Source organism: Hibiscus syriacus, unplaced genomic scaffold (genome assembly GCF_006381635.1).
Source record: "Hibiscus syriacus cultivar Baekdansim isolate YM2019G1 unplaced genomic scaffold, ASM638163v2 tig00112131_pilon, whole genome shotgun sequence".
Taxonomy (NCBI): domain Eukaryota; kingdom Viridiplantae; phylum Streptophyta; class Magnoliopsida; order Malvales; family Malvaceae; genus Hibiscus; species Hibiscus syriacus.
In genome coordinates this window covers 202,699-227,004 of record NW_024063261.1, presented here as the reverse complement: position 1 = coordinate 227,004, position 24,306 = coordinate 202,699, and the positions used below count along the sequence as shown (strand labels likewise).

The 24,306-nt window shown below is 33.8% G+C and overlaps 2 protein-coding genes across 3 annotated transcripts; both read right to left on the bottom strand.

Annotated features, from left to right (window-relative positions):
- Positions 1–5,787: 5,787 nt before the first annotated feature.
- LOC120174968 (BTB/POZ domain-containing protein At5g60050-like) lies at positions 5,788–24,225 on the bottom strand. 2 transcript variants are annotated; one of them, XM_039181689.1, is made up of 3 exons: positions 23,279–24,225; positions 21,944–22,909; positions 5,788–5,799 (listed from the first exon to the last, which is right to left on the bottom strand). In XM_039181689.1, exons 1-2 carry the CDS (start codon positions 23,846–23,848, stop codon positions 21,956–21,958), a joined length of 1,524 nt encoding a protein of 507 aa, XP_039037620.1. In that variant the 5' UTR covers positions 23,849–24,225; the 3' UTR covers positions 5,788–5,799; positions 21,944–21,955. The 2 variants fall into 2 exon arrangements, with proteins under 2 accessions (XP_039037620.1, XP_039037619.1); XM_039181688.1 differs by lacking the exon at positions 5,788–5,799 and having other exon boundaries at positions 21,895–22,909.
- On the bottom strand, positions 19,341–20,048 carry LOC120174948. Its single transcript, XM_039181676.1, has one exon. The coding sequence runs from the start codon at positions 20,046–20,048 to the stop codon at positions 19,341–19,343; it is 708 nt and encodes a 235-aa protein (XP_039037607.1).
- Positions 24,226–24,306: the final 81 nt, after the last annotated feature.

The following is a 24,306-nucleotide window of genomic DNA, read 5'->3' as shown; positions in this document are numbered from 1 at the left end:
GCTGACATTAAATAAATATTATTATATGTCGTAATCTAAAAATATACAGAAGGTAATTACTTCTTCGTACAAGAAGAAGATTTCGAAAAACACATTTAAAAAAATCACTACTAATTATTTGATGGAAATAACAGAAAATGATCAAATAATTACAAAGGGATTAAATCCGGAAAAACACGTTGTTGAATGATCTTTTATAGAATTTAACCAAAATAAAAGAAGGTATCAGTTTGTAAAAGTTTCTTTTATTTTCCATGTCTGTTTGTAAAAGCTTCTTTTAACGGAAAGGAAGGTATCATTTCCGAGTAAAAATGGCAGAAGCTTGACAAAACAAGTGCTTCCTCAAAATAGACAGATAAAAAGTAGTTTAAGCATGCCTAATAATAACAGTAGCATCACCATTAACTATACTTCCTAAAATCAAGGAAACTAAAGCACCCTTCATTATCGTCTACAAACTTGTGATGGGACGTATCAAATTTATTATCTTCTTCTTCTTCTTTTTCCCCACAGTTTTATCTGATTGCTTATTAGTACCAGTTCGTTAAGTAAACTATGGCATGGCTACTGTTTCTTTCTTCTGTCTTTCAGTGGCTCAGAAAACCCTAAAAATACTTTCTTTTTTCTCTCTCTTTAATGGAGAGTTCGTTATACTGCTAACTGCTTTCATCGAAGCCTGCTCTCTTTTTCTCCCTTCTTTTTGCGAAATGGAAACAGTAACATATTGTTTGTTTTTTTTCTGGGAATAATACTGTTGATTAATTATGTTTTGTTCTGACAGTTTAACTGAAAAGGAAAGGTCTCTGTTGTTTAGCTTGTTTAGAGCTATTGGTTTGAACAAATATTGAGCTGTTTTTCAGGTCATTTGGATTGGAAAAAAAGGATAGTGTCATTAATGAAGATAACACGCTTGGCACTGCTGATGGATGAATGGGTTGTTTTTAATTCTTTAAAGTGTTATTAGAAGAATTAGGGTACACTACACGTTTAGTACCACAATTATCATCTTTGTTCCATTTTGGTCACCCAATTATTGTTTGTTTCAAAATCATACCGAACGTTATGTTTGGTTTAATTTTGACATGTCGTCATAAGATAATTCCATGTCTTCATTGATTTTTTTATAAAAAAATCACGTCAACGGTTTTATTAATTTTTAATGACAGGCGACCAAAATGAAACTAAAACATGACATTAAGTATGAATTTAAAAAAATAATAGTTAGTGACTAAAATAAGACCAAATTGATAATTGACGTACTAAATGTGTAGTCTACCCTTAGAATAAATATATATTATCGACTATTAAAGGTCTGATGTCTTGTAAAGTATTTTTTGGATAAATTATCTATTTGACCACTTATTTATATTCTTTGACCACTCAATTATTTAAAATTATTTACATTTTATTTATCATAATTTAGTTTGGTACATTTTATATATTATAAAATTATATTATAAATCAGGACTGAAATAATCATTTATATTCTCAAAATATATTTTTATAATAATATTAAATGCTTAAATCTCAAATTAAACTTTTTAAAAATATATTTTACGTCTCTTCTTTCAAAATTAATACTTAAAAGACTATAAAACGTCTTTTTTTAGTTCTTTGCATACATTATATATATATAATTGACTCTTGATTTATTTATAAAAGTAAAAATAATAATTTTATCTTTAATATATTAAACAATTATCTATATTTTTATTAAAAATATAGATTATTTAGTCAAGTTTAGTTTTAAAAAAATGTTTAATGATAGATGGGGCCATGCAAGAGAGAAAATGAGTACATGGATTAATTGAACATTCACTTTCAGTCTATTCATTGTCAGATAATCAAGTTATTCGGAAATTATCTCTTCCTCTATGTATTAAAAATTATACATAACAATAAATTAATAAAATTTATACATACTTTTTCAAATGTCTTTCTAAATAATGATTAGAAAAATGTTGTTATTTGTTAATGGGTCATTCGGGTTATGATTCGACTTCAAAAAACATTAAATTCATGTTTATATTTAACTTGATCTGATAGTAATTTTTATTTTTCAAAAATAATAAATTTATAGCTTAAATTTTATATATTTCTAATTAAATATAAATTTATAAATGATTTTATTGTTTAATTTAGATTTGAGTTGAATCAACCCGAGATGAATTTTAACTTATGCAAGCTCTGTCCAGATATACTAAGTGGGTGTCAGACTTGTTTCGAGTAACAGTCAGAAATTTATTTATCATTTTTAGCATCTTTTCAAAATCTTTCTTAGCCAATGATAATATATATCTTACAAACACAAATACTTGAATTTATGATTTCTAGAAAGATTTTATCATTGAAACAATTAAATGAATTCTAATTTTAATAAATTTGTATCGTAATATAGCTCACTAACCATATGTAATTTTATATAATGTCACTATATCAAACATATTATATATTTATAAAGAAGATAAGAAATGTGATTGCAGATACTGGGTATTTAAACTTCAACATTTCGATTTTTAAGTGATTCGTCTAATATAGGGGTTCAAACTCTACACAGGTTGCTGACATAATCTAATATTACCGTTTTCGATTCATCGCAATCAAACCACAAAGACATACATCTAACTATCAACTCATAGTTTTCCTACTAATCCACAAGTTAATTTAGGTGAATTTGTATTAGGTAAATTCTATGTTTTAACATTGTCAAGTTATCTCAGTTCAAGTTAATTATTTTAGACATAGTTGTTCGAATTTGAAGATTGTCAGACCATTACATATTTTAATCACTTCAAAATCATATAATTGTAGATTATTTGTTTGGATCATTTTATATTAAATTGTTTCGATTTTGAGTCATTTTAGAACTTGAGTTTGTTTTAAATTTGAATCGATCTAAGTTTGAATTATTTACATTTATGATTAAAGCGAGTTGAGATGAATTCAAATTCGAATTGATAGAGCCAAATTCTCAAATATATTTCTAATAAACCAATCAATATATGAAGCCCAGGGGTTTTGATGGATACCTACTGATATGGAAATCTCAGGGTTTGCCATTAGGGATACTCAGTTTTGTCTAAGATGTTAAAAGAAGAAGAAAAGGAAGAGAAGAAATGGGTAAGTTCATCAACATCACCTTTTGGGGAGCATTTCTGTCGTCATTTATGATCTTTGTCTCTATCCAGAACCTGCCATGTACTTTTGGAATCACCATGCACTAAAAGTTTAAATTCTTGCGTCATTGTGACCATGCTCATTAATTCAAGCTTATATTATCATCAATTTATATTGGTCCACAGACATCATTTTTTTATCACTATATATATGCACTTCAACTATATTTATGCATCAGATCGAAAATCTAAATAAGAAGATTTTCTTTTAATATCCATGATTTTGAGTAAATGCCATGATCTGAGTTACGTTCTGGTTTTAGATGGCATGGCATTAGAGAGCTGCGCTCTCGTTGAGCTGATGAACCGGCATATGTTCATTGATCGGCTCTTATAACGTTGGCATTAATGCACGTAGGCTAAAGAGGCACTTTTGGTTGTGTTATACCTCCGCGGATATTTTGTTTTCATCTGGGGTTTTTTTATTTTCTCTTATCTAGGGTCTTGTTATCCACTTTCGAGTGGTATTTTAATATTAATAAAATAATTGTTGTGTGAAAAAAACAAACAAACAAGATCTTCGAAGACACCACACTATTTTCAGAAACATCCTCTAATGAGATCGTTCTTCAGAGTTCATATTCTCTTGATCTTTGACATAACTTTTAACAGAGTCAAATCTAATAGTTGACAAATGTATTTATACAATCTATTAACGTATTAACAGATATGATTACCCTATGTCTGACACCAACTACCTTTTAGATGGGCTATTTATACCTCAAGGAAATGTTGAAAGAGGGACTCGTTCTCTCCTTCTCGTTTACATTTTCATCTTTTCTTCCATGCTATCTTTCTTCTCCTTTTTTCTCTCGTAAAGACTCATCGACTTACTATCGTCCTTGTATTGATGGTAACTTCCTATCTAAATCATAAAAGATAAATCACCAATATTCAACAGGTTATCATTATTCATATGCCATGGCTGAGAGCACCATGCCAACGTTATATGGTCCAGTACTGGGAAGTCTAAATTAAATCACGCGAATCCTTCGGAAAAGAACATAAGACAAGATACATTGAATTGCAAGAGAGTGGTTCAATTTCAATATCTAATCCCTGAAGCAATTATTAGGCAGGCCCTCCACCATAAATGGACATTTCCAGGACCATTAAATATATATAACTGCACTGTCAATGGTGTTGTAATGTGATGTCGTCACCATGGATTACATTTACCATATATTTAATTCAATGCTGGTCAAGAATCAGCATTGGCTCTTCATACATGCATTCAAGGTGAAGACCGACAACACATACCTGCGTTTTAATCACTATAGCTATAAACAACGAGCTCTTAGGTTAGGACCAAACTAAGATATTCAGATGCCCCATCTTTGATAAGCCACTTTTAAAGCAGTTTTACATGTTCTAAAAGATGGTAATCCAGTTTTTTGTTTACAGTTGGTGTTGGGACTCACCCCATGCCAAAAGAACTAAACCTGTCAGGGAACTAATGGAACTACGTCTGCAATTTTAGTCAATAATGGTTCTTTGCAATGACAAAGTTGCCACCTAACCATGCATAGGAAAAACACCCTCTTCACTAGCATGGCTTCCAAATAAGAACCCTAAACCCTTTTGAACCCTTGAAAGAAACTGTGGTAGGACGTGGGTGGCAATTCATTATCTAGAAGACAAACATGGTCAGTAGAATTGATGACATGACCGGGATATACCCGTGATTTGAGATTTGTGGTTCATTCTAAAATTTATAAATTTACCTGTTAGGTGGTTTGATTCACGGAATATAAGATTACCGTGGGAATAGGATTACCGACGGGAATAAGATTACTGAAAATGTTGTATTTTGTATTTGGTTCGTTTAGCAGGAATGTAAGATTACAGTAGTTGGTTAAATGAATAAAGGATTATTGGAATGTATATTTTACTAAATTGTCCTTATTATATATTTGTTTTTTTAAGAAGTTGAATTCTACTATAATGTTACTATAATTAATTTATATATATTCTTTAAAAATTTTAAATTCATAAAATTTATATAATTTTTTTTACAAAATTGAAAAGATAAATAGGTTTAATGAAATGGTAAAAATTTTATTTTAACCCCTGAACTTCATATAAAATTCTAATTATGAATTTTTTTTGTAAATCTTAAATAGTTTAAGGATAAAATTTTAATTTAACATTCGTAGAATTTTTATTAATCAACGACAGAAGAAGGATATTTTTGGGGGGAAATTTAAGGGCATTTTAGTCCAAAACACCGATAATTCAACAATACCTAAGGGAGTGGGTAATCACATTCTTGGTAATATACCCAAAAAATACCACTGTTGAGAATAAAAGATTACCGGGGAATAAGATTACTGGACAACCAAACGGGGGAATGACATTCCATTCCCCTGGTAATCCTATATTACCTAAATCAAACACCCCCTTAAAATTCTATAAGTTCACCCTTTTAGTATAAAATCATGCATCTGTCTCTACCGATGCATAGAGGCTTGGTGTTGAACATGTCCTGATCTTGGATGGGATACTTTCCTCTACCAGCTGTTGCTGTAAAGTCTTTGATAATGATTCATGTCAAATTGAGGGGTCTGAATCTGTAAATTATGAAGTTTTAGAAGTACTGGGAGATTTTATGAGAAAGAAATCTCTGTTCCATTTGGTTGCGGAAGTTATTATTACTTCAATAAAGAAAGCTGAATTGGTCCAATGGGAGCACTTGCACGTATCTGTGGCTTTCCAAACTCCTTTTTGCAAATGGATTGGAGATTTGGCCCATATCCTGCTGTTGCCCATTGCAGCCTCTACTTTCAAATCAAATTGGGCTTGAATTTGTTTTATTACTTCTAATATGTTATATACAAAACAAATTTGGACTATTATTTGATAGTTTCATACGTATTATTTTATAAAATTTTTAAATACCACTTAAGGATATAATGATTTCTGAATTCCAATTCTAGAATTAATTTTTTTACCACCAATATACCAAATAATTATCCAAATAAAGAATGTTAACTTTAATAAAAGATCCACTTACAATCTTGACAACTATAAAAAGAACAACATTAGAGGTATAAAAGATCCGAATTTTGAGTGATTTAATATTGTCACAACCGTCTTTAAAATTTAAATAATTGAAAATGTGGAGGTCAAATTGAAACAGGTGACTAAAACGAATTACACATCAAAACTTGGGGGACTGCGAAAATGATTTAACTATTTACTAATTTTAAGGTGGTCTCTCCCCTATAAATATCCCAAAACCCAGAAAAAAAAACATTTTATCCCCCATTCCAAAAAAAATCTCAACCTCTCCCATAGCCAGTCGAAAACCGACCACCCGCCAGTGACAAATCCGTCTCCCGTATCCGCTCTGGCCACCGTCTCCGGTGGTAGGAAAAGAAAGTTATTAGCCCAAAAAACTCCCCTTTACACGCCGAAGCCAAACTCGTGCCCCAAATCTCCAAAATAAACTCCAATAATCGTGGATCTAAAAAGAATCACTCAGTTCTCACCTTTTTTTTCTGATGAATCCCTTCAACTTTCGGTGATTAATTCTTTCCCGAGCGAAGACTGAGGCACTCTCTTCTTTTTTATATATATATATTTTTGTGGGTTGTGCAATATTTTGCTTGGTAATTTGATTCTTTTGCTTTCGTTTTTTGGTATTATGTTGCTTGGTTTCTCTATCGATTTTCCTAGGTTGCTATTTTGTTTTTTTCTCTTTGTGGTTCGATTGTGTTATTGTTGTACTGGTTGCGGTTGCCCCCTGTTGCTTGGCCTCACTGGGGTATTTATAACCCTCTCGGTGGGGTTCGTTTCTGCTAGCCTCGGGGTTGTTTACCCCTGTTCCTGATTTATTCAGGGTTATTACACGTTCGACCGACTAAAACGGGTTGGGTCAGTCCCGATTTAGTCGGGACTCACTGCCTTGGTTGTTTTGTGACCGGTTTTTGGCTGAATTTCTCACCTGATCGTCTGACACATGGCCGCTACGTGTGTTGTGCGATGCCTTTGAACTAAATGTGAAACCCTAAACCTCTAATGGGTTAGTTCAGGCCCATTTTCCTCCAAACGGGCTTCATTGGACTTAATGGACCCTAAAAAAGAAAAAGAAAAAAGAAAAATAAATGAATGAATGAATGAATGAAAGAAAAATAAATAAAAATGTAAATGAAAAATGTTATATATTATAATATTTTCAAAACTATATATTATATATATTTTTTAAAGAACATTTTCAAAACTATATATTATATATTTTGAAAAATGTTTTCAAAAACAATATAATATAAAATTTCAAAAATCGATTTTTAAAAAGTATGTATTATATGCTTTCAAAAACCGTTTTCTAAAAACTATATATTTTGAAAATAAGCTCCGGACGAAAATGAGTGTCTACAGCTGTCCCTCTTTGTCCTTTTTCGTATAACGAAAAATATGACAAAGATAAAAGGGCACATATTTTCGCCTGGTATAAAGGGGTTTCTGAGTCTAATATCCTCCCTTACGGAGATAAAAATTGACTCTGATATTGCAATTAGGAATAACTCCCTTTTAATTTGAGTTGCGGATGAATCCTCTGTCGCGAAGTTAAGTCAGTCTTGAAATGATATACTTCTTCATGAAATTGAAATCGTATTTCGGAAAATGACTTCTTGTTGCTAAATCGTAGTAAACCTTGGTCTTCTTCTCGGTTTAAAGACCTCAGTTTGAAAATTCAATCGGAAAGTAGTTCCTTGATGCTACCATGTGGTTGATATGCCCTCGAGCTGAATGGAATCGAACTCAAAGGTTTTTGTTGACAGATAACCCTTCTCTCCTTGAGTTATGTTGCACTAGGCTCAAAGATTGCCCCAAATCTTCTTATTGACTTAAAGACCTCAGTTTAAAATTCAACCAGAAAGTAGTTCCTTGCTACTACTGTGCAGTTGATATGTCATCAAGCTTAATAGAATCAAACTTGAAAGTTGTTGTTGACAGATAGTCTTTCTCGCCTTGAGCTATACTGTAAATTTAACTGGGATATAGTTCCTTGTTGCTAAATCGCAGCCAACCCAGGTCTTCGTTTTGACTTAAGGACCTCGGTTTAAAATTCAACTTGAAAGTAGTTCTTCGCTGCTACCTTGCGATTGATACACCCTTGAGCTGAATGGAATAGAACTCGGCGGTTTTATGTTGCAGATAACCCTTCTCGCCTTGAGCTATACTGGAATAGGCTGGGAGATAACCCCTATTATTGCATATGACTCATTTGCTGTGAAACTGGGTCAATCCATTTGGGCACGATATCCTTCTTCGTGAAGTTGAAATCGTGGATGGCTCGTTCGTTGTGAAGTTGAGCTTTGTATTGGATATCCTTCTTTGTGAAGTTGAAATCCAATATCGAGTTGTAGTGATTCGCCAAATTGGCTTTGGGTTAAATATCATTCGTTGTGAAGGTGAAATCTAATCTAGTATAAGTTGTGTCGTTTCGAGTTCAATATCTTTCACCATGAAGTTAAAATCTAACTCGATGTCTGAGTTGGAAAGTTGTTTGTTGATAGACAACTTTTCTCGACTTAAGCTATACTGTAAATTTGGCTAAATGAAGGATTGCCCCTTCACGGGTCTAAGCCGATCATAATTCTTTAGATGACTCCCTTTCACGGGAAAGCTAAGTGGTATATTCTATCAGCCGGAGATCATTCTTTGTGGAAAACTAGCCACTCGTCGTTGAGTTAAGCTAAATTGGGTCCGTTTTGAATTGGCTCTCGAACCCATCTGAAGTTGATTATAAGATCTGTCAATCTTTCAATATGTCAAGTTGGTTTAAGTGTAGGTCCCTACTGCTGAGTTAAGTAACCACCATCGATCTTTTCTGAATGTGCTTTTGAATCAAGTATCTTTCATCTTGAAGTTGAAACTTGATTTGTAACATCCCAAAGATCGAGTTAGTGACTAAAATGAGAATTTTTGAAATTTGGGGTTAATTTAGGAAAATTAAAAAGTTCAAGAACTGAAATAGGAATATATCAGTACTGATTAAATTGTAATTATGGAAGGATTAAAAGAGTATTATGGTCTTTTTCTTTTAAAAGATATTTTCCCCTTAAATGGAGTGAAAAATGTGGGGGAGAGTTATTTGGAAGCTCTCTTCTTCTTCTTGCTTTCCTCTTCTTCACGTTGGCTCTAGCTACAAGATATCGACCGAAAGCAAAGTTAGGATAGGCTGTCAGATTGAGATTCGCAAGAAAGAATAAGAGATTGGTAGTGTCTGTTGAGACCTAGGTGAGTACATGATGATAAGAATAAGTTATGCTATGAAATTAAGACTTGTGATAAGTCTAATTCCTATATTAAGTGGCATGAGTATGTGAATATAAGCATATATGGATATGAGGCTTAGATGTATATGAGTCCATGCATATGTTAAAGGTAAGTGCATTTCTATATGTGATATGTATGAATATGCCTAGTATGTATTACATGTATGTGATTTATATAAATATATGATATCATGAGTCGAAGCATTAGGATTGTGTACTAAGTGAATGTGCCTTGTTGTATTACATGTTATGTGATATACATTTATGTGATATGTGTTATTTGATAATGATATATGAAATAATACAAAAATGTTACCCGAGGTACTTGATAATAAGTCATAAGATTACATGCATATGTAATATAAGTTATAAGATGAGAAAATATGTGTTCATATGTATATGAAAAGATATAAGAATAATAAATAAGTTAAGTGCTATGTGAATATGAAATCATATGAAAACGTGACATGAGCTACGTGATGACATGCTATATAAATACAAGAATTTGTGACGTGAGATATGTGATAAGAAGATATGAGACTCCAAGTGAGTATTACACAATATATATGATAAGAAGCCATGAGCTTAAATGTGTATATAAGATGAATATGTGAAAGTGTGATAACATAATAATAATGCCTATGTTATGTGTTATGAGCTAGGGGTATAGTTGGTATGCCATGAGTTGAGTGTTATATGTGGTCCTTCGGGACATAATGGCCATTTGGGATAAATTCTACGCACCCCTAGTGGGAATATTACGTGTTGTGGTGACAACATATGTGCACAACCTCTATGTACTCATATACCTTATGTTCTCAAAAGTATACATGGACTTTAATGATTATAAATCACTTGCTATTGTAATATGTGTGTTTCTTTGTGAAATGGTATATGTGTTATATGATATGTATAAACGATAAGTTCATGTTAATAATAATAAGTGCATATGTGTATTTTTTTATATGAGATTATATGTGCTTGTGTATGATATGATAGTAGTAATGGTTCATGCACTGTGGTGAATTAGGGTATAGGTTGTATGTTTATGTCAAGTATTTACTCATATGATATGAAGGAAATTAGTGATAATAAAATGAGTAATGATAAGCATGTTAATGATGGGTTAAGTATGTATATAAGTATGATGTTGTATTGCATGATATATACATACATTTGTTAGTTTGTATATGTAATTACATATCTCACTAAGTCTATGACTTAGCGGGTAAATGTCTTACACGTAGGTGTTGATAAGCAAGAGGATCAAGCTTAGGACCAGCAGAACAATATATCTCCACTCGAAGATCAGATCAGAAATATTTTGTAAAGTATGTCTTGTTATGTAATTTAGTATGTTGGCATGTAAATAAAGTCATTAAGTATATACGCTCTAATGGAGTTTGGTAATGTTTTGAACATGTTTATGTAAAAGAATAACTTTATAGAATGGAAGTTTTAAATTTTCTATGGTTTTTTTTTATAAAAGTACATGTTCTTAATAGTTGATGTGACACATCGGATTCGTATCCGGGTCGGATACGGGTTGGGGTGTTACATGACTCTAAAGCTGTAAAAATTATGTATGCGAAAAATGATAAATGTGATGGTCTTAAGTATGTCTAAGATGTATGCAACATGAATTAGTTATGTTTTATCTCCTGGATAGAGCCTAATTGTTTATCAGTCTTGTCCTTGGAATCGATCATGTCTCATTTTCTTCTCGGGTTGCAGACAATGTCACAAGGGAGTGTTACAAGCTCTATCTGATCACTCGGACTATTTCCTTTTAAGAATGTGAAATGCTCCATTATTCTGGCATTGTTTGTTCATTCTTCAATAGAGACAAAATGAGCCTCACCCGCTTCAAGGACCTTTTACATTTGAGACTGTCCTGTTTGAGAATATTTTTCTCCTTTCTTTTATTTTAGGAAAAAAGAATATAAGAATTTTGTAAAACATTGCCTCTTAATTCAAGCTCTCAATCGAATCAACTCATAAACATGAGTTCACAAAATATTAAAAGAATAAATAGCTCTTTAATGCTTTCAGAGTTATAGTTCTTTGACAAGTATCCAAATTGATTAGTTAGCTTCAGGTTGGCCTCCTATTTTCTAAGGTTTCAATAACCAAATATCATTTCTTTCTCGGTCGTTTTGAACATCGCAGCGTGCCCCTTTTTTTGGCTTGGTATTTTAATCGGACGCGAACAAAATGACGCAACTAACATAATCAATTGTTAGACTTTCTAGAGCACTTCTATTTTGGTTCTCTGAAATCTTTCATTTGTTCAAGCTTCGTAGACTCCTCTAATAAAGAGAGTGCTGAAATATCGATCTAAAAATGAAATTCTTGAGTGCTCGTGTGAAATTGACTATAACAGGTGTTCCTTAACTCCCTTAGTCAATCTTTATAAAAACTCTTTATTCAGATAAATTTGATTTAATTTTTCATTTATTGACTAGCTGAATTAAACTTTATATATATATATATATATATATATATATATATATATATATATATATTATAATAGCCTTTATCAGGCTAACTGAAGGGTTCATCTCATCACAAAGTCTTCGACATGACAATTGCAGTGGAACAAACACTGAACTACCAAGTTTTTGAGCAATGTCATGGTTTGAATATAATATATTCAAAAGACAGAGCTTTCAAGTTTCCTCTATAACCAATTGCTTTAGCGGAATAGCTCAACTTTATATAATTACATTCTGGGCATACAGATTCAATTTCTTAAGCTTGTCAAGAAGAACCTGTTATAGTCTAGGTGTTGTTGAAAGTCAAGAAATCTCATATTTAGATTTCAATTTCCAAGCAACTGGCCTAAACTAGATTCACCTATTTGACTATTCCATATGTGAAGATCATCATCATCATTGAACGTTATCAACAGATGTATGGTCTAGTCAGTTTTGTATTGTCATACGTAAAAGATGCCCCATGTTGTCCGCTCCTGTACATACTTGAATACCAAGCCTATTGTGCATTTCCTTATGAGAGGAGAAAGCTATATTGGTTCTTGCAAGAGAATGGTATGGTGTTCGAGCGTATTTTCTAGGGTAAGGTCAAGGTCCTTGTTTTTTCAAATTTTAATCATGTCACTTTGTCAAAGATCTGTAACTCTGAATCATTTATGGAGTTTTTTAATTCAATTGATATTCAAAGAATTTCAAGTCTGCAAATTTGATTCATTGCTCACCATCTTTAAAGTAGCATAAATTCATTTAAATATTCTTACAAAAAACTAAAAAGATGAAAAAAAATTCAAACAAAATGTTGCAAATGGAATAAAGCTTCATGATGGAATGAAATGATCTTATTCCTTATTAGGATGCCCCCGAGTTGTTGAAGTTGATACAATTCTTGTTCACATTTTCTACACGATTTTCTTAAATGCGAAGCAGTTCTTGATAGTGTGCCTTGGGACACCTCTATGATATTTGCACTAAGTGTTCTCATCATACCACCTGGGGTACGGGGGCTTCATGGGCTCCACCGGGTATGGTGACACTACGTGAGTGTCAAAAAACTGTTGATAAAGTTCTTTGTATGTCATAAGAATAGGGTTGAAATGTTCTCTTTCTCTTTCTTTCCTGGGTTCCCTAAAATCTTGTCTAGAAGTACCTGACAGTACAGCTGCGGTTGATTTTCTGTTGGAGATGTAACACCTTTATTGGCATTGTAGGTGTTGACATTGTTAATCTCTCCATCCTTTTTCTTCATAGGAGGTTTCTTACTAGCCTCACATTCCTCGATCTTGCCTTGCTTTATGACCATTTCTACCATCTTCCCGGCCATGACTAAGTCCGAAATTTTTTTTGATGTGATTGCAACCAGGTGCCCGAAGTAAGGAGCCTTCATTGTTTGCATGAAGAGCTTCCTAGTTTTTTTCTCATCCAAGGGTGGATGAACTTGCACAGCTAAATCTCTCCATTTATGTGCGTATTGTCTGAAATTTTCTTTATGCTCCTTTTTCATTCTTTGTTGCATAACTCGATTTGGTATCATGTCATTGACTTGTTTGTATTGTTCCATAAATGACTTGGTTAAATCCTTCCAAGTCTTGATATGGAATCGGCTTAGCTGATTGTACCACCGGATGACGGAGCCTGACAGACTCTCCTAGAAGCAATAGATCAGGAGTTGGTCGTTTCCTACATATCCTGTCATCTTTCGAGAACATGCTAATGTGGGCCGACGAACAAATGTTCCCATCAAACTTCTCAAATTCCGAGGACTTGAATTTCGAAGGAAGAACCAAATCTGGGACTAAACTGAGTTCTGCGGCATCGACTCCATTGTAGTCATGGTATCCTTTAACCACCTTCATTTGGTCATCCAATTGTTTGATTTTATCCTCCATTTTCTTTGCCTTGTCCTCTTCATCAAAATCCGACATAAGTTAATCACCCAGATTATTATCAAGGTTAGATACAGAAGTCTGTACCTTTATAACAGACGAGGCCTTTGTTTTTGTAGCGGATGAGTCCCCTTGTAGTCCTGGTAAAATTCCAGGTGAGATAACTAACTGTGGGGTAAGAGGCATAGCTACCCATCAGACGAACCTGCCCCGGGCACACTTGCTTGATGTAAGCCAGCTAACTTGGCGATAATCTGATCAACCAATGACTCTTGGCTCTTAGTGATCGTATCTAGAGTACTTTGATTATTCTGGCTTATTTTTTCTTCCATTTCCCTTTGCAACCTCAGCATGTTCTCTTCGAGTTAAGTAATTTTGGCTTCCATCTTCTTCTTCTTTGAACGAGTGTTATGTGGATGAGGTGTGTCAAATGCTCGGGGCGATATGTCAAGTGTTTGTTCCCTTTTTTGATGAGACATTCTTCTGTTAGTTAATGCGAATGTAAAGAAATAAAAATAATAAAATGCAAAATATGTCTAAATGTATTATGCATGAAATGTTCAAGACATTGATATAAAAAACACGTTTGTTATTATAAATAATCCTTATTGGGACAAAAGTGTTATTTCTTAATAGACAAAAACCCACTAAAAGTATATTCTGACTAAGTCTTCTATACCCCAAACAGCTTTTAACAGATTGACTAATCTCCCGCCTTCATCTGTATATGGTTGAATACTCTGTCGAACAATTTCGGCTTCTCTGGTTAATGCAAGTGTTGAGTTGCTCGAATGAGTGCATTCCTAGCGGAAATATCATTGGAACCCTATATCAAAAAGAACTATTTGTTTGAATTCGTCAACAATGGTCTCTAATTTCAGCCATCGCTTTGTCATCTTGTTTTTGTTATCTTTTAAGGGACTTTCCGGGTCAGTAACCTTTTTCTCGTCTTGCCCCTGCAACCTTTGCCAACCCATTTTTGAAAAGTTAACTTTTGATGTGCTTGGTATAAATCATGGTCCATTATGAGTCCTTCACAATGCAACAAAGTGGTATACTCTTCAATTGTAGGCAACATGTCTTCTTGATTGAATGTGACACATAATTGCCTTGCAGACTGTCTCTTTTTTCTTTTCGATTCTTTTCTGACCATAGTCAGACCTCTGTGTTTTTCACCTCTTGTATTATAACACTTTTATCCATTAATGCAAATTATTTATGTTTAACAAACACGTTTTTTATGGATCAATACCTCTTTTGAATTATGTAAATAATAATAAAAATAAAGTAAAAGAAAACACAAATGAAAGGGGAGAAAAAAAGTTAGTGAGATAAATATAAAAAAACAAAATAATAATGAAAATAAAAAGTCTTATGCCGCATGCTTATTATTCCTACCTGGACATGATCTCTATCGTGCATATTAATTTTGAACAAGTCTTAACCGCATATATTTCTAGTTCTCACGCTTTGAGCAGAAAGTAAAGCATGAAATAACTCAAGACAACCTAGGTTTTGAAGTGAAGTTTTGGGGTAGGCTCTAACTCCTTGTATTCTCCCGGTTTAGGTTTTAAAGAAGGTACCCGAGTTCTCCTTACCGGTGCCCCATTGGGCTTGCCAGACCCTTAGTCCTAAGCCCATTACAAGCTTATGTGGACTAAATTAAAATCAAGAGTATACATTCCCTTATTCCTACACGGAGAATAAATTCACACGAAGCATAAGTTATATAAACCCCAAAGGTTACTTGCTAGGCCCGCACGAAGAATAAATTCTCAAGAAGGCGTCGCTTTCACCCCCACTTAAAAAAATTTGGAGCTCAGGTATAGAGCCAGAGATGAAAACTTTTTCAAAAATCTGAAATCATTGAAAAAACGTCAGTACAACTATTTACTTGAAAAATAATCAAAGATAAATAATTAAAATAGAATAGATAAGTTAAAATTAAAATTTATTAGTTTCACTTAAAAAGACAGCCGAAAATTAATTCTGGCCTAACTCACTTACATGTCTCCAGCGGAGTCGCCAAGCTGTCGCAATCGTCTTTCAGGTGGGCCTAGAATTGAGCTTCGACTTAAATAAAACACGTTAGAGTTGTCATCGATCATTTAGAAAATATTTAAGTTGATTAGACACCATCTTACTTGATCTGCGTTTTACCAGAAATATGTCAGATTCGGGAGTCGGTTACAGTCAAGGAAGAATTAGCACCCTTGAACTGCCATTTCGGTACCATTTAATTTGTCGGTTATCGTAATTGCAAAAATTTAAATTTAAATTGAAAAACTTGATTCAAATCACTTACATTTGATTGATTAAAAATTCCCTTAAGAAGTCAAAAATATTGTTAGATTGTACAATAAAAATAAATAAATAAATATTAAATAAATAGAAAAAATAGAAAAAGATTAAATAAATAAATAAATAAATAAAATCAGGTTAACAGAAAGAATAATAAAAAATAGAAAAAATGATGAAAATTTAAAATTTAAAGGAAATGAATAAATACATATAAATAATAAAACGAGTGGAAAAATGTTCACTTTTAAAAAGAAGAGAAAAAATATTAAATTTAATAAAATAATAACAGAATAAAAAAGAATAGGAATTAAATAAAATATTAAACTTAAAGGACTAAATTCGAATAAATTGAAATTCATGGATCAAATTGATGCTAAAAATGAGCTACAAGAGAAAAATAAAATGTTAGGGGACCAAATCGTAAAATATAATAAATAAAACAAATGATGAAATTAAACTAATTGAAAATACGAAGGCCAAATTGAAACAAGTGACCAAAATGAATTACACATCAAAACTTGGGGGACTGCGGAAATGATTTAACTATTTGCTAATTACAAAGAGATCCATCCCCTATAAATAGCCCAAAACCCAGAAAAAAAACATTTTATCCCCCATTCCAAAAAAAAATCCCAAACTCTCTCAACCTCTCCCCCAACTGGCCGAAAATCGACCACGGGCAGGTGATAAATCTACCGCCCACCGTCGCTCCGGCCGCAAAAAAACTACCCTTTACACCCCGAAGCCAAACTCGAGCCCCAAATCTCCAAAATAAACTCCAATAATCGTAGATCTAAACAGAATCACTCAGTTCTCACCTTTTTTCCGATGAATCCCTTCGACTTCCGGGGACTGCTTCTTTTCCGAGCCAAGACCGACTCTTTTTTATATATATTTTTTTGTGGGTTGTGCAATATTTGGCTTGGTATTTCGATTCTTTTGCTTTTGTTTTTTTGGTATTATGCTGCTTGGTTTCTCTGTCGATTTTCCTAGGTTACTATTCTATTTTTTCTCGGTGGTTCTATTGCGTTGTCGTTGTGCTGGTTCTGGTTGCCCCCCTGTCGCTTGGCCTCACCGGGGTATTTATAACCTTCTCGGTGGGGTTCGTTTTCGGTAAGCTCGGGGTTGTTTACCCCCGTTCCCAATTTGTTCGAGGTTGTTGCACATTTAACCGGCTAAAATAGGATAGGTCAACCCTGATTTAACTGGGACTCACTGCCTTGGTTGTTTTGTGACCAGTTTTCGATCGGATTTCTTGCCTGGTCGTCTAGCACATGGCCGCCACGCGCGCTGTACGACGCCTTTGAATTGAATGTGAAACCCTAAATATCTATTGGGTTTGATTCAAACCCATTTTCCTCCAAACTAAGCTTTATTGGATTTAATAGACCCCAAAAAAAGAAAAAGAAAAATGAATGAAAGAAAAATGAATGAAAGAAAAAGAAATAAAAATGTAAATGAAAATGAAAATATTATATATATAAAAATGTTTTCAAAACTATATATTGTATATATTTTTTAAAGATCGTTTTCAAAACTATATATTATATATTTTGAAAAATGTTTTCAAAAACTATATAATATATATTTTGGAAAACCGATTTTTAAAAAGTATTATATGCTTTCAAAAACCGTTTTCTAAAAACTGTATATTATATTTCAAAAATATTTTCAAAAATATTTTAAAAAATAAGCTCCGAACGAAAATGAGTGTCTACAAATATAAAAAGAATCGATCTTTTAAATAATTATATATAAAAAAACAACTGATGAAACATTAGAGCTCAAAAGCATACAAACACGGCGACACCTAGAAATGCAGTGAGAATATGACTATGATATCAAACACTAACATGGTTCAGGTACCAACATTTGATCGATCACAAAGGGTTTCAGCAGTCCCCCGACCAAATATATTACTCTCGCCACTTATATAACCATTCTTTTTCATGCATTTTGACATTGTAAACAGAGCTTCAAGTTCTATTGTTGCTTACTTTTTCTACTTGAGATCTACTGAAAACGACTAGCAAAACATGCTTGTTATAATCTTTTCGCTTGTTGCTTCTATTTCAGTTCAGCAAATACACTTTTTTCACAATAATCTGCAAGTCATCAAACAGGCACGTCTTATCAAGCCAGAGGAAGGGGTATCCGACACCGGCCACAGGTCGTAGCCCCAAGGATTGCAGATAACTCAAAACAAATCTACCCAAATGGTAATGACCCTATACTAATGGCAGCATAGATTTTTGTTTTTGTTGAACTCAACAGAAACAAGTATACCACTTCAAAGGCAAGTCTTAAGTGCCCCAAGTTCTCAACGATTCAAGAAAACGAAATGCACCAAGAAACAAATCCTAAATCAACTTAAGAATCTACACCTCATGGCATTGACAAACACTTTTCCTAACAATTCATCATCTCAATATATGCCTCTAATTTTCAGGATAGCCAACCAGACCTTGAAATGAAATATGAAAAGGCTGCCGATGTTGGTTACGCCTCAAAACGAGATAAGTAAGAGCAAAGGAAAGTCTAGAATATCAGTCAACCCTGATAGGTCACAAGATTGAAGGATAAGCTAAAAGAGGTTTCCAATCATTCACCAATGTTTTGCACAGTGTGATTTGGAATTTCTAAATGATAATCAAACTAATACCATTTGTCAAGCAGCATTATGTTTTTTTATTACTATTTCAACCATACCGGAACTGCCGACATCTGGAACATCATTAACATTCAGGGAGCAGCAAGAAGGTTCAGAGATGCCAAAAACAACAAAACAAGCTATTCAGTAATTGCAAGTTGCAAGCATTGAAATATTTCTTCCTAACAAAGCAATTGTGTCAACTGCATATTCGACTAAGATCATATTAGAATAATATGACACCTCAAAAGCGTTCGATAAAACTAGTTCCTACTTTGTTAACAATCATGCATATGCATCTTTGGTATGACGAAAAAATGATTGAGAACTAGGAACAAATATGCCAAAGTTAGCCACAGATAGATTTCATTCATTACAAATTAGGAACAAGATACTTCCTCCAAACATTACAATGTAAATAGTACCCAAAAATGATTACCCATTTTTTACCTGCAGAGCAAACCATTGCCACTAAACCAAAACCCTCCTTCAATCTGCCATAAGAAACAACAAAAATTGTTCAAATGTCTCAAATCAATCCCTTATCAACTTCATTTTTTAATCTTCTTCTTCTTCCGGGGTTCTGAAGAAGCATTATTTTCAATTCCCTCCTCCGTATCTCTACTCTTCCTCTTCTTCTTCGTCTTCTTCTCCCCTTCCCTTCCTTCTTCATACCTCATTTCACCCTTCTCAATGTTCACCCCATTTTCCTCTAAATTTTCAATCTTTTTACCACTTTTATCCTTCTGCTGCTTTACCTCACTCTGCTCAGTAGCAGTTTTGCTCTCATCTTCCCCAAACTTACCCTCGTTCTTCTCCTCCTTCCTCTTGCTCCCACCGTCTTCAATTCCAACTTTGCTCCCACCGTCCCGAGAATTAATTTCCCCGCCCTTATCTTTCTTCGTCTTATGCGTTTTTCTATTAGCGTCTCCGTCTCCATGCCCGCGACTTGCCTCTTGACTCAGCTCCACATCTTCACGGGTCGAGTTGAATACACTCGGTTCTAGGCTCGACTCCCGAGCACCGTCCACTGTGGTCTCAGACTTGGACTTCTTGTGCTTGCGATTCGATTTCGAGGGCTTTTGGAGCTCTCTATGCAACTGTTTGAGCTCGCTGAATGAGGCGGAGGCGCGTCGAAGGTATGCACTGATGGCTAGCGACGCGCCGTTGTCTGTAGCGGCGAAGTTATTAATGATTTTGGCTGCCTTGGAAACGGAAATCGGAGTTGAAGAGAGGATTTTGCCTGTTAGAGTCTTCATTAGGGTTGGGAATTTTCGGAGAACTCAAATCCTCAGGGTTTAACGATCAATCTATTTTATGTCTAGGGTTTTCGGGTTCGATGGTAAATATCTTTATTTATTTTACACGAAAAGGAAAAATAAAATTAAAGTATTCATATTATTTATTATTTTATATAAATATTTTGAGATAAAATATACAAATAATACTCCGAAAATAGACAAATTTCATTTCAAATATTCAATTAAAAAATTTATGATCCTTAAATTTTTAAAAAGTCAATTAATTATTATAAAAAATTATAAATAATATAAGAATTAATAAAATTAATATAATATCCCATATAATCTTTAACTTTTATTATTGTACAGTTTGGTAGAACTTACACGCATGATGGCGAGGTTATGATGGAATAATTTTAACATGGGCGTCACATCATGTGGTTTTCTTACATGACTTTCATTAAGATATGCATTATTACTCATTTTAGTCCATGTTCTCAATTAGGATATATAACTTGACATTTTTTTAATTATAAATTCAGTGAATTAAAATTAGAAAGTATTTGAAATGGTTTCTATGTAGATTTATCTATGTAGTGTGTACTTCATGTGTGGAATGGTTACTAGGTCATTGGAGGTCACTTAGATGGTTTTAAAAGCATTTAAAGTTTTAAAAAATTAATTAATTTTAGTCATCCAGATTGTATGGTTGTGAGGTCCTAACATCAAAATCTATTTTTTTTTTAAATTTTGAATCACATGTTAGTATCAATACCTCACGGGTGATATTGATTCTTATGATTTTCATTTGTTTTTATTGAACTTTGATGTCTGAATTGTTATTGATATCCCTCAATTAGTATCAAAATCTAAAATTTTAAAGTATTTTTTTAATTTTAAATCTCATTTAGATATCAATATCAAAGGTTAGGTATTGGTATCACTATGCCTTGAATCACAATTTTAGCTTCTTTTCCACTAAAGTTTCTATGTTTAAGTCGAGCATGCAACTCCTTGTTAATGTTTGGATTAGTTTTGATGAATGCATATCATTTATGGTTTATCAATGTATGAGTGTGATTTATGAGTTGAATGTTTCAGTTTGTGAAATTATGTGATCGTCCAATCATTTGGCTCAGGTATAGTATCCTACATTTTTAATTTGAAGTGGTTTCAAATAGAGACGGAGTTAGAATCAAATATTTAGCGTGTCCAGGAATAATTCTTCAATTATGTCTTGCTCTTGTGATGCATATTTACTTTCATTTCCTACTTTTTAACATCTTCCTGATTGTTACAAATGTCATCTACAGTCTTCGCATTGTGCTACAAGAAATAATGAGTAACCATATCAATGAAATGTTGTTAGCATCAGAAATTGAAGTTATAAGATCATACATAATCAATGAGATGGAAGATAATGAGTAACTAACTAGTGCTTCTAGTTCTTGTCATCGCATTTACTGTTGATAATCTAATTTTCTCCGTTGATGAGAGAGATGACAACATTGAAGGAGTTAATGAGTGCAACATAATGGGTATATCCATTCAGTTATAAATTTATATAATTAAAGATTTGTTCCAATAAAATTATTGTTGTACGTCTCCGGTAACATTAATAAAACCCTTTCTTTTGAAATCGAATAATTATTTATAATCACATCATGTCATGAGTCAAACTATGGTGTTGATACCACTCGTTCATAATTTACGTGACTAGAGTCTGTTTAACTTCGCTGATGAAAGAAACAATAATCCACTATAAACGTACGTAGAGATCACACATAGTACAAATATTTAGAATTTCATGTATTCACTACGCTTTGTACCCAACTGAAGGAAAACAAAAAAAGGAAATGGAGACGATAGGTTGACAAATTATAAGAAAAAATCAGTTTGTGTATACACTACACGTTTGACTAGTTTCAGGGTGGATAACTGCAGACAGTTATCTGCAACTGTGAACTATCCTCCACATCGGTGCATTGTCTTATGAAAGCTCTTCTCCACCAAACTTCAAATGCTCTCTGGATATTGGGACAGTCATCCCCTTTATTCAGAAACCGATCGAACCAGTTCATCAAAATAACCTGTTGTTGCCGCAAAGACAGAGTAAGAATCGTCTGACTCAGCCCATCTTCCACTAGTTTCTTGTCTACTGATTTATAAGCCCTTCTCATCCACCCGAAATCTTCATAAAGTGCGTCCAGCCATGTCGACAGCAGCGATAACCGGTTTTCTTTCGGAACCAAGATGCTTCCCCTACCTATTGCAATACAGAGTTGAGCAGTGATTCTACTGATTTCATGCCGGTACATAGTAGGGATCTTCGAATGAAGCTCTGCAAGTTCCCTCTGATCTGCCCACAGTTTCACAAAGTCATTTGCCATTCTCTTTTCGATTAGAATATCGACAATCCACTGCAAATTGTCAGCTTCTCGAGCTATTTCAGCCATTAAAACTCCTCGGTCTCGCTTACTACCGTCAGTTCCTATAGCTTCAGATAAGCATAGAACAAGAGAGCTAAGACATTTGTGACACAATTGATAAAGGGTGTCTTTTGAAACATCGAACCGACTGTCCTCATCCAACGAATCTTCTCTAAGTAACCGTGAAATAAGAGTTTGCATTTCTCGACGCGCTTTATCATCCTTGGCTTGAAGAATACCGCCAAGAAGGTTCAAAAGGATGCCATCCGATCTCGCGGAAGTAGATGGTTCAGACGATACTCTCTGAAGAACTTCAGGAATCGAGCCATGAAGCTCGAGTTGGCTGAGATGGTATACAACCTTTTCCTCTTCATCCTCGGACCAAGGGACAGCTTCCAAATATTCCAAACAAGAAGTAATCCCTGCATCAAACATAATGGCCGCAGATACCTACAACAACAAACATTAATATTACAAATGCCCTGATTTCTGCTGAAATAAGAAAAAATGCAAAAAAAAAAAAAAACAATGCATACGTATAGATATATATACCGCCGCATAAATAGCTAAATTGTGGTCAGGCACATGAGATATATAAATTACAGAGCTTTGCTTCAAATGGAAGGAAAAGATTGGCCAAAAAACAGACATCCATTTCAAACCAGTCTATAATAAAATCAAAATTAATAGTAAACAATGATTTACAGTTCTTCAAACCAGTCTAATTAAAGAAAACCCAGAATTTCTAATTAGCTATACATTGCATGAACTGTAAAAAAACTTGCAGTGAAAGCAAAATTTCATTAGAATTTATCATACCTGAAGCAAAGCCAAGACATTGGTGACATTTTCACCGATCAATCTCTTCTTCAGATCATCACAATACATCAAAACAACAGTTTCCACATAAACCTCGATATCATCACATTCACTGATTTCCACTGTATGAGCGATTCCTTTCTCTCTCCTTTGACTCAAGTTCTCGGCAAAGAACCTACTTTTCTCAGACAAAACTATCCTGTGCACATCCATGGACACTCTATTGCCATCTCTAGAGACTACCGTGAGCCTTACATCACTCGGTCCCAGCCCGCCGTTTTTGAAGCTATATGCGTTGAGTTCAGAAATGAATTTGGCAACTCGGCGTTGGGTCCTTCTGCGAGATTCTTCCATGGTTTTGGACCCACGGAGGTTTTCCTCAGACATCATCTCGAAGAGGGTGGGGTTGTTGAGACTCGGTCGAGTTGGCTCAGCTGGAGGAGGTGGAGGAGAAGAGGAAGGGGAATAGAGCCTTGGGGGAGTTGTTCTAGATGGAGAGAAAGATAAAGAGAGTGTCGGGTCTGAAATAAACCCTTGTTTTATCATTGCTGATACTTCTTTTGAAGCCATTGAAAGAAGAAGAAAAAATAAAGCTTTTTTCCTCAATAAATGAAGTTAATAAACTTGGTTTATCTTGGATTCAAGGGAGAAGAAAAAAAGGGGGAAACTATCTTGATTCCATTAATTATTTTAAAAAAAACAAAAGAAGAAGCTCTTTGAAAAGGGTATCAAAGAACAAAAACTAGGTTTTCTCGGAAGATGGTTGATTTATTTCCAAGAAGGCAACCCTGGGAAGGAAGGGGGGATTTTCTTGCAGAGTTGAGCAATTTTCCCCCCGGGAAAGTAGAGAGAGCAGCTGAATTTTCTTGGGAAAAGAGAGAGAGAGAAAGAATCCAAAAATTGGCAAGGCTTTGGATCTGAGATTTCATCGGCGCTTTGTAAAAGCAAAGCAAATGGCAAAAGAGGTGTTGTAAATGTAATTAAGGGGAAATGCTTAAGTTAATTATGGTTTTATTTCCTTTGCATAA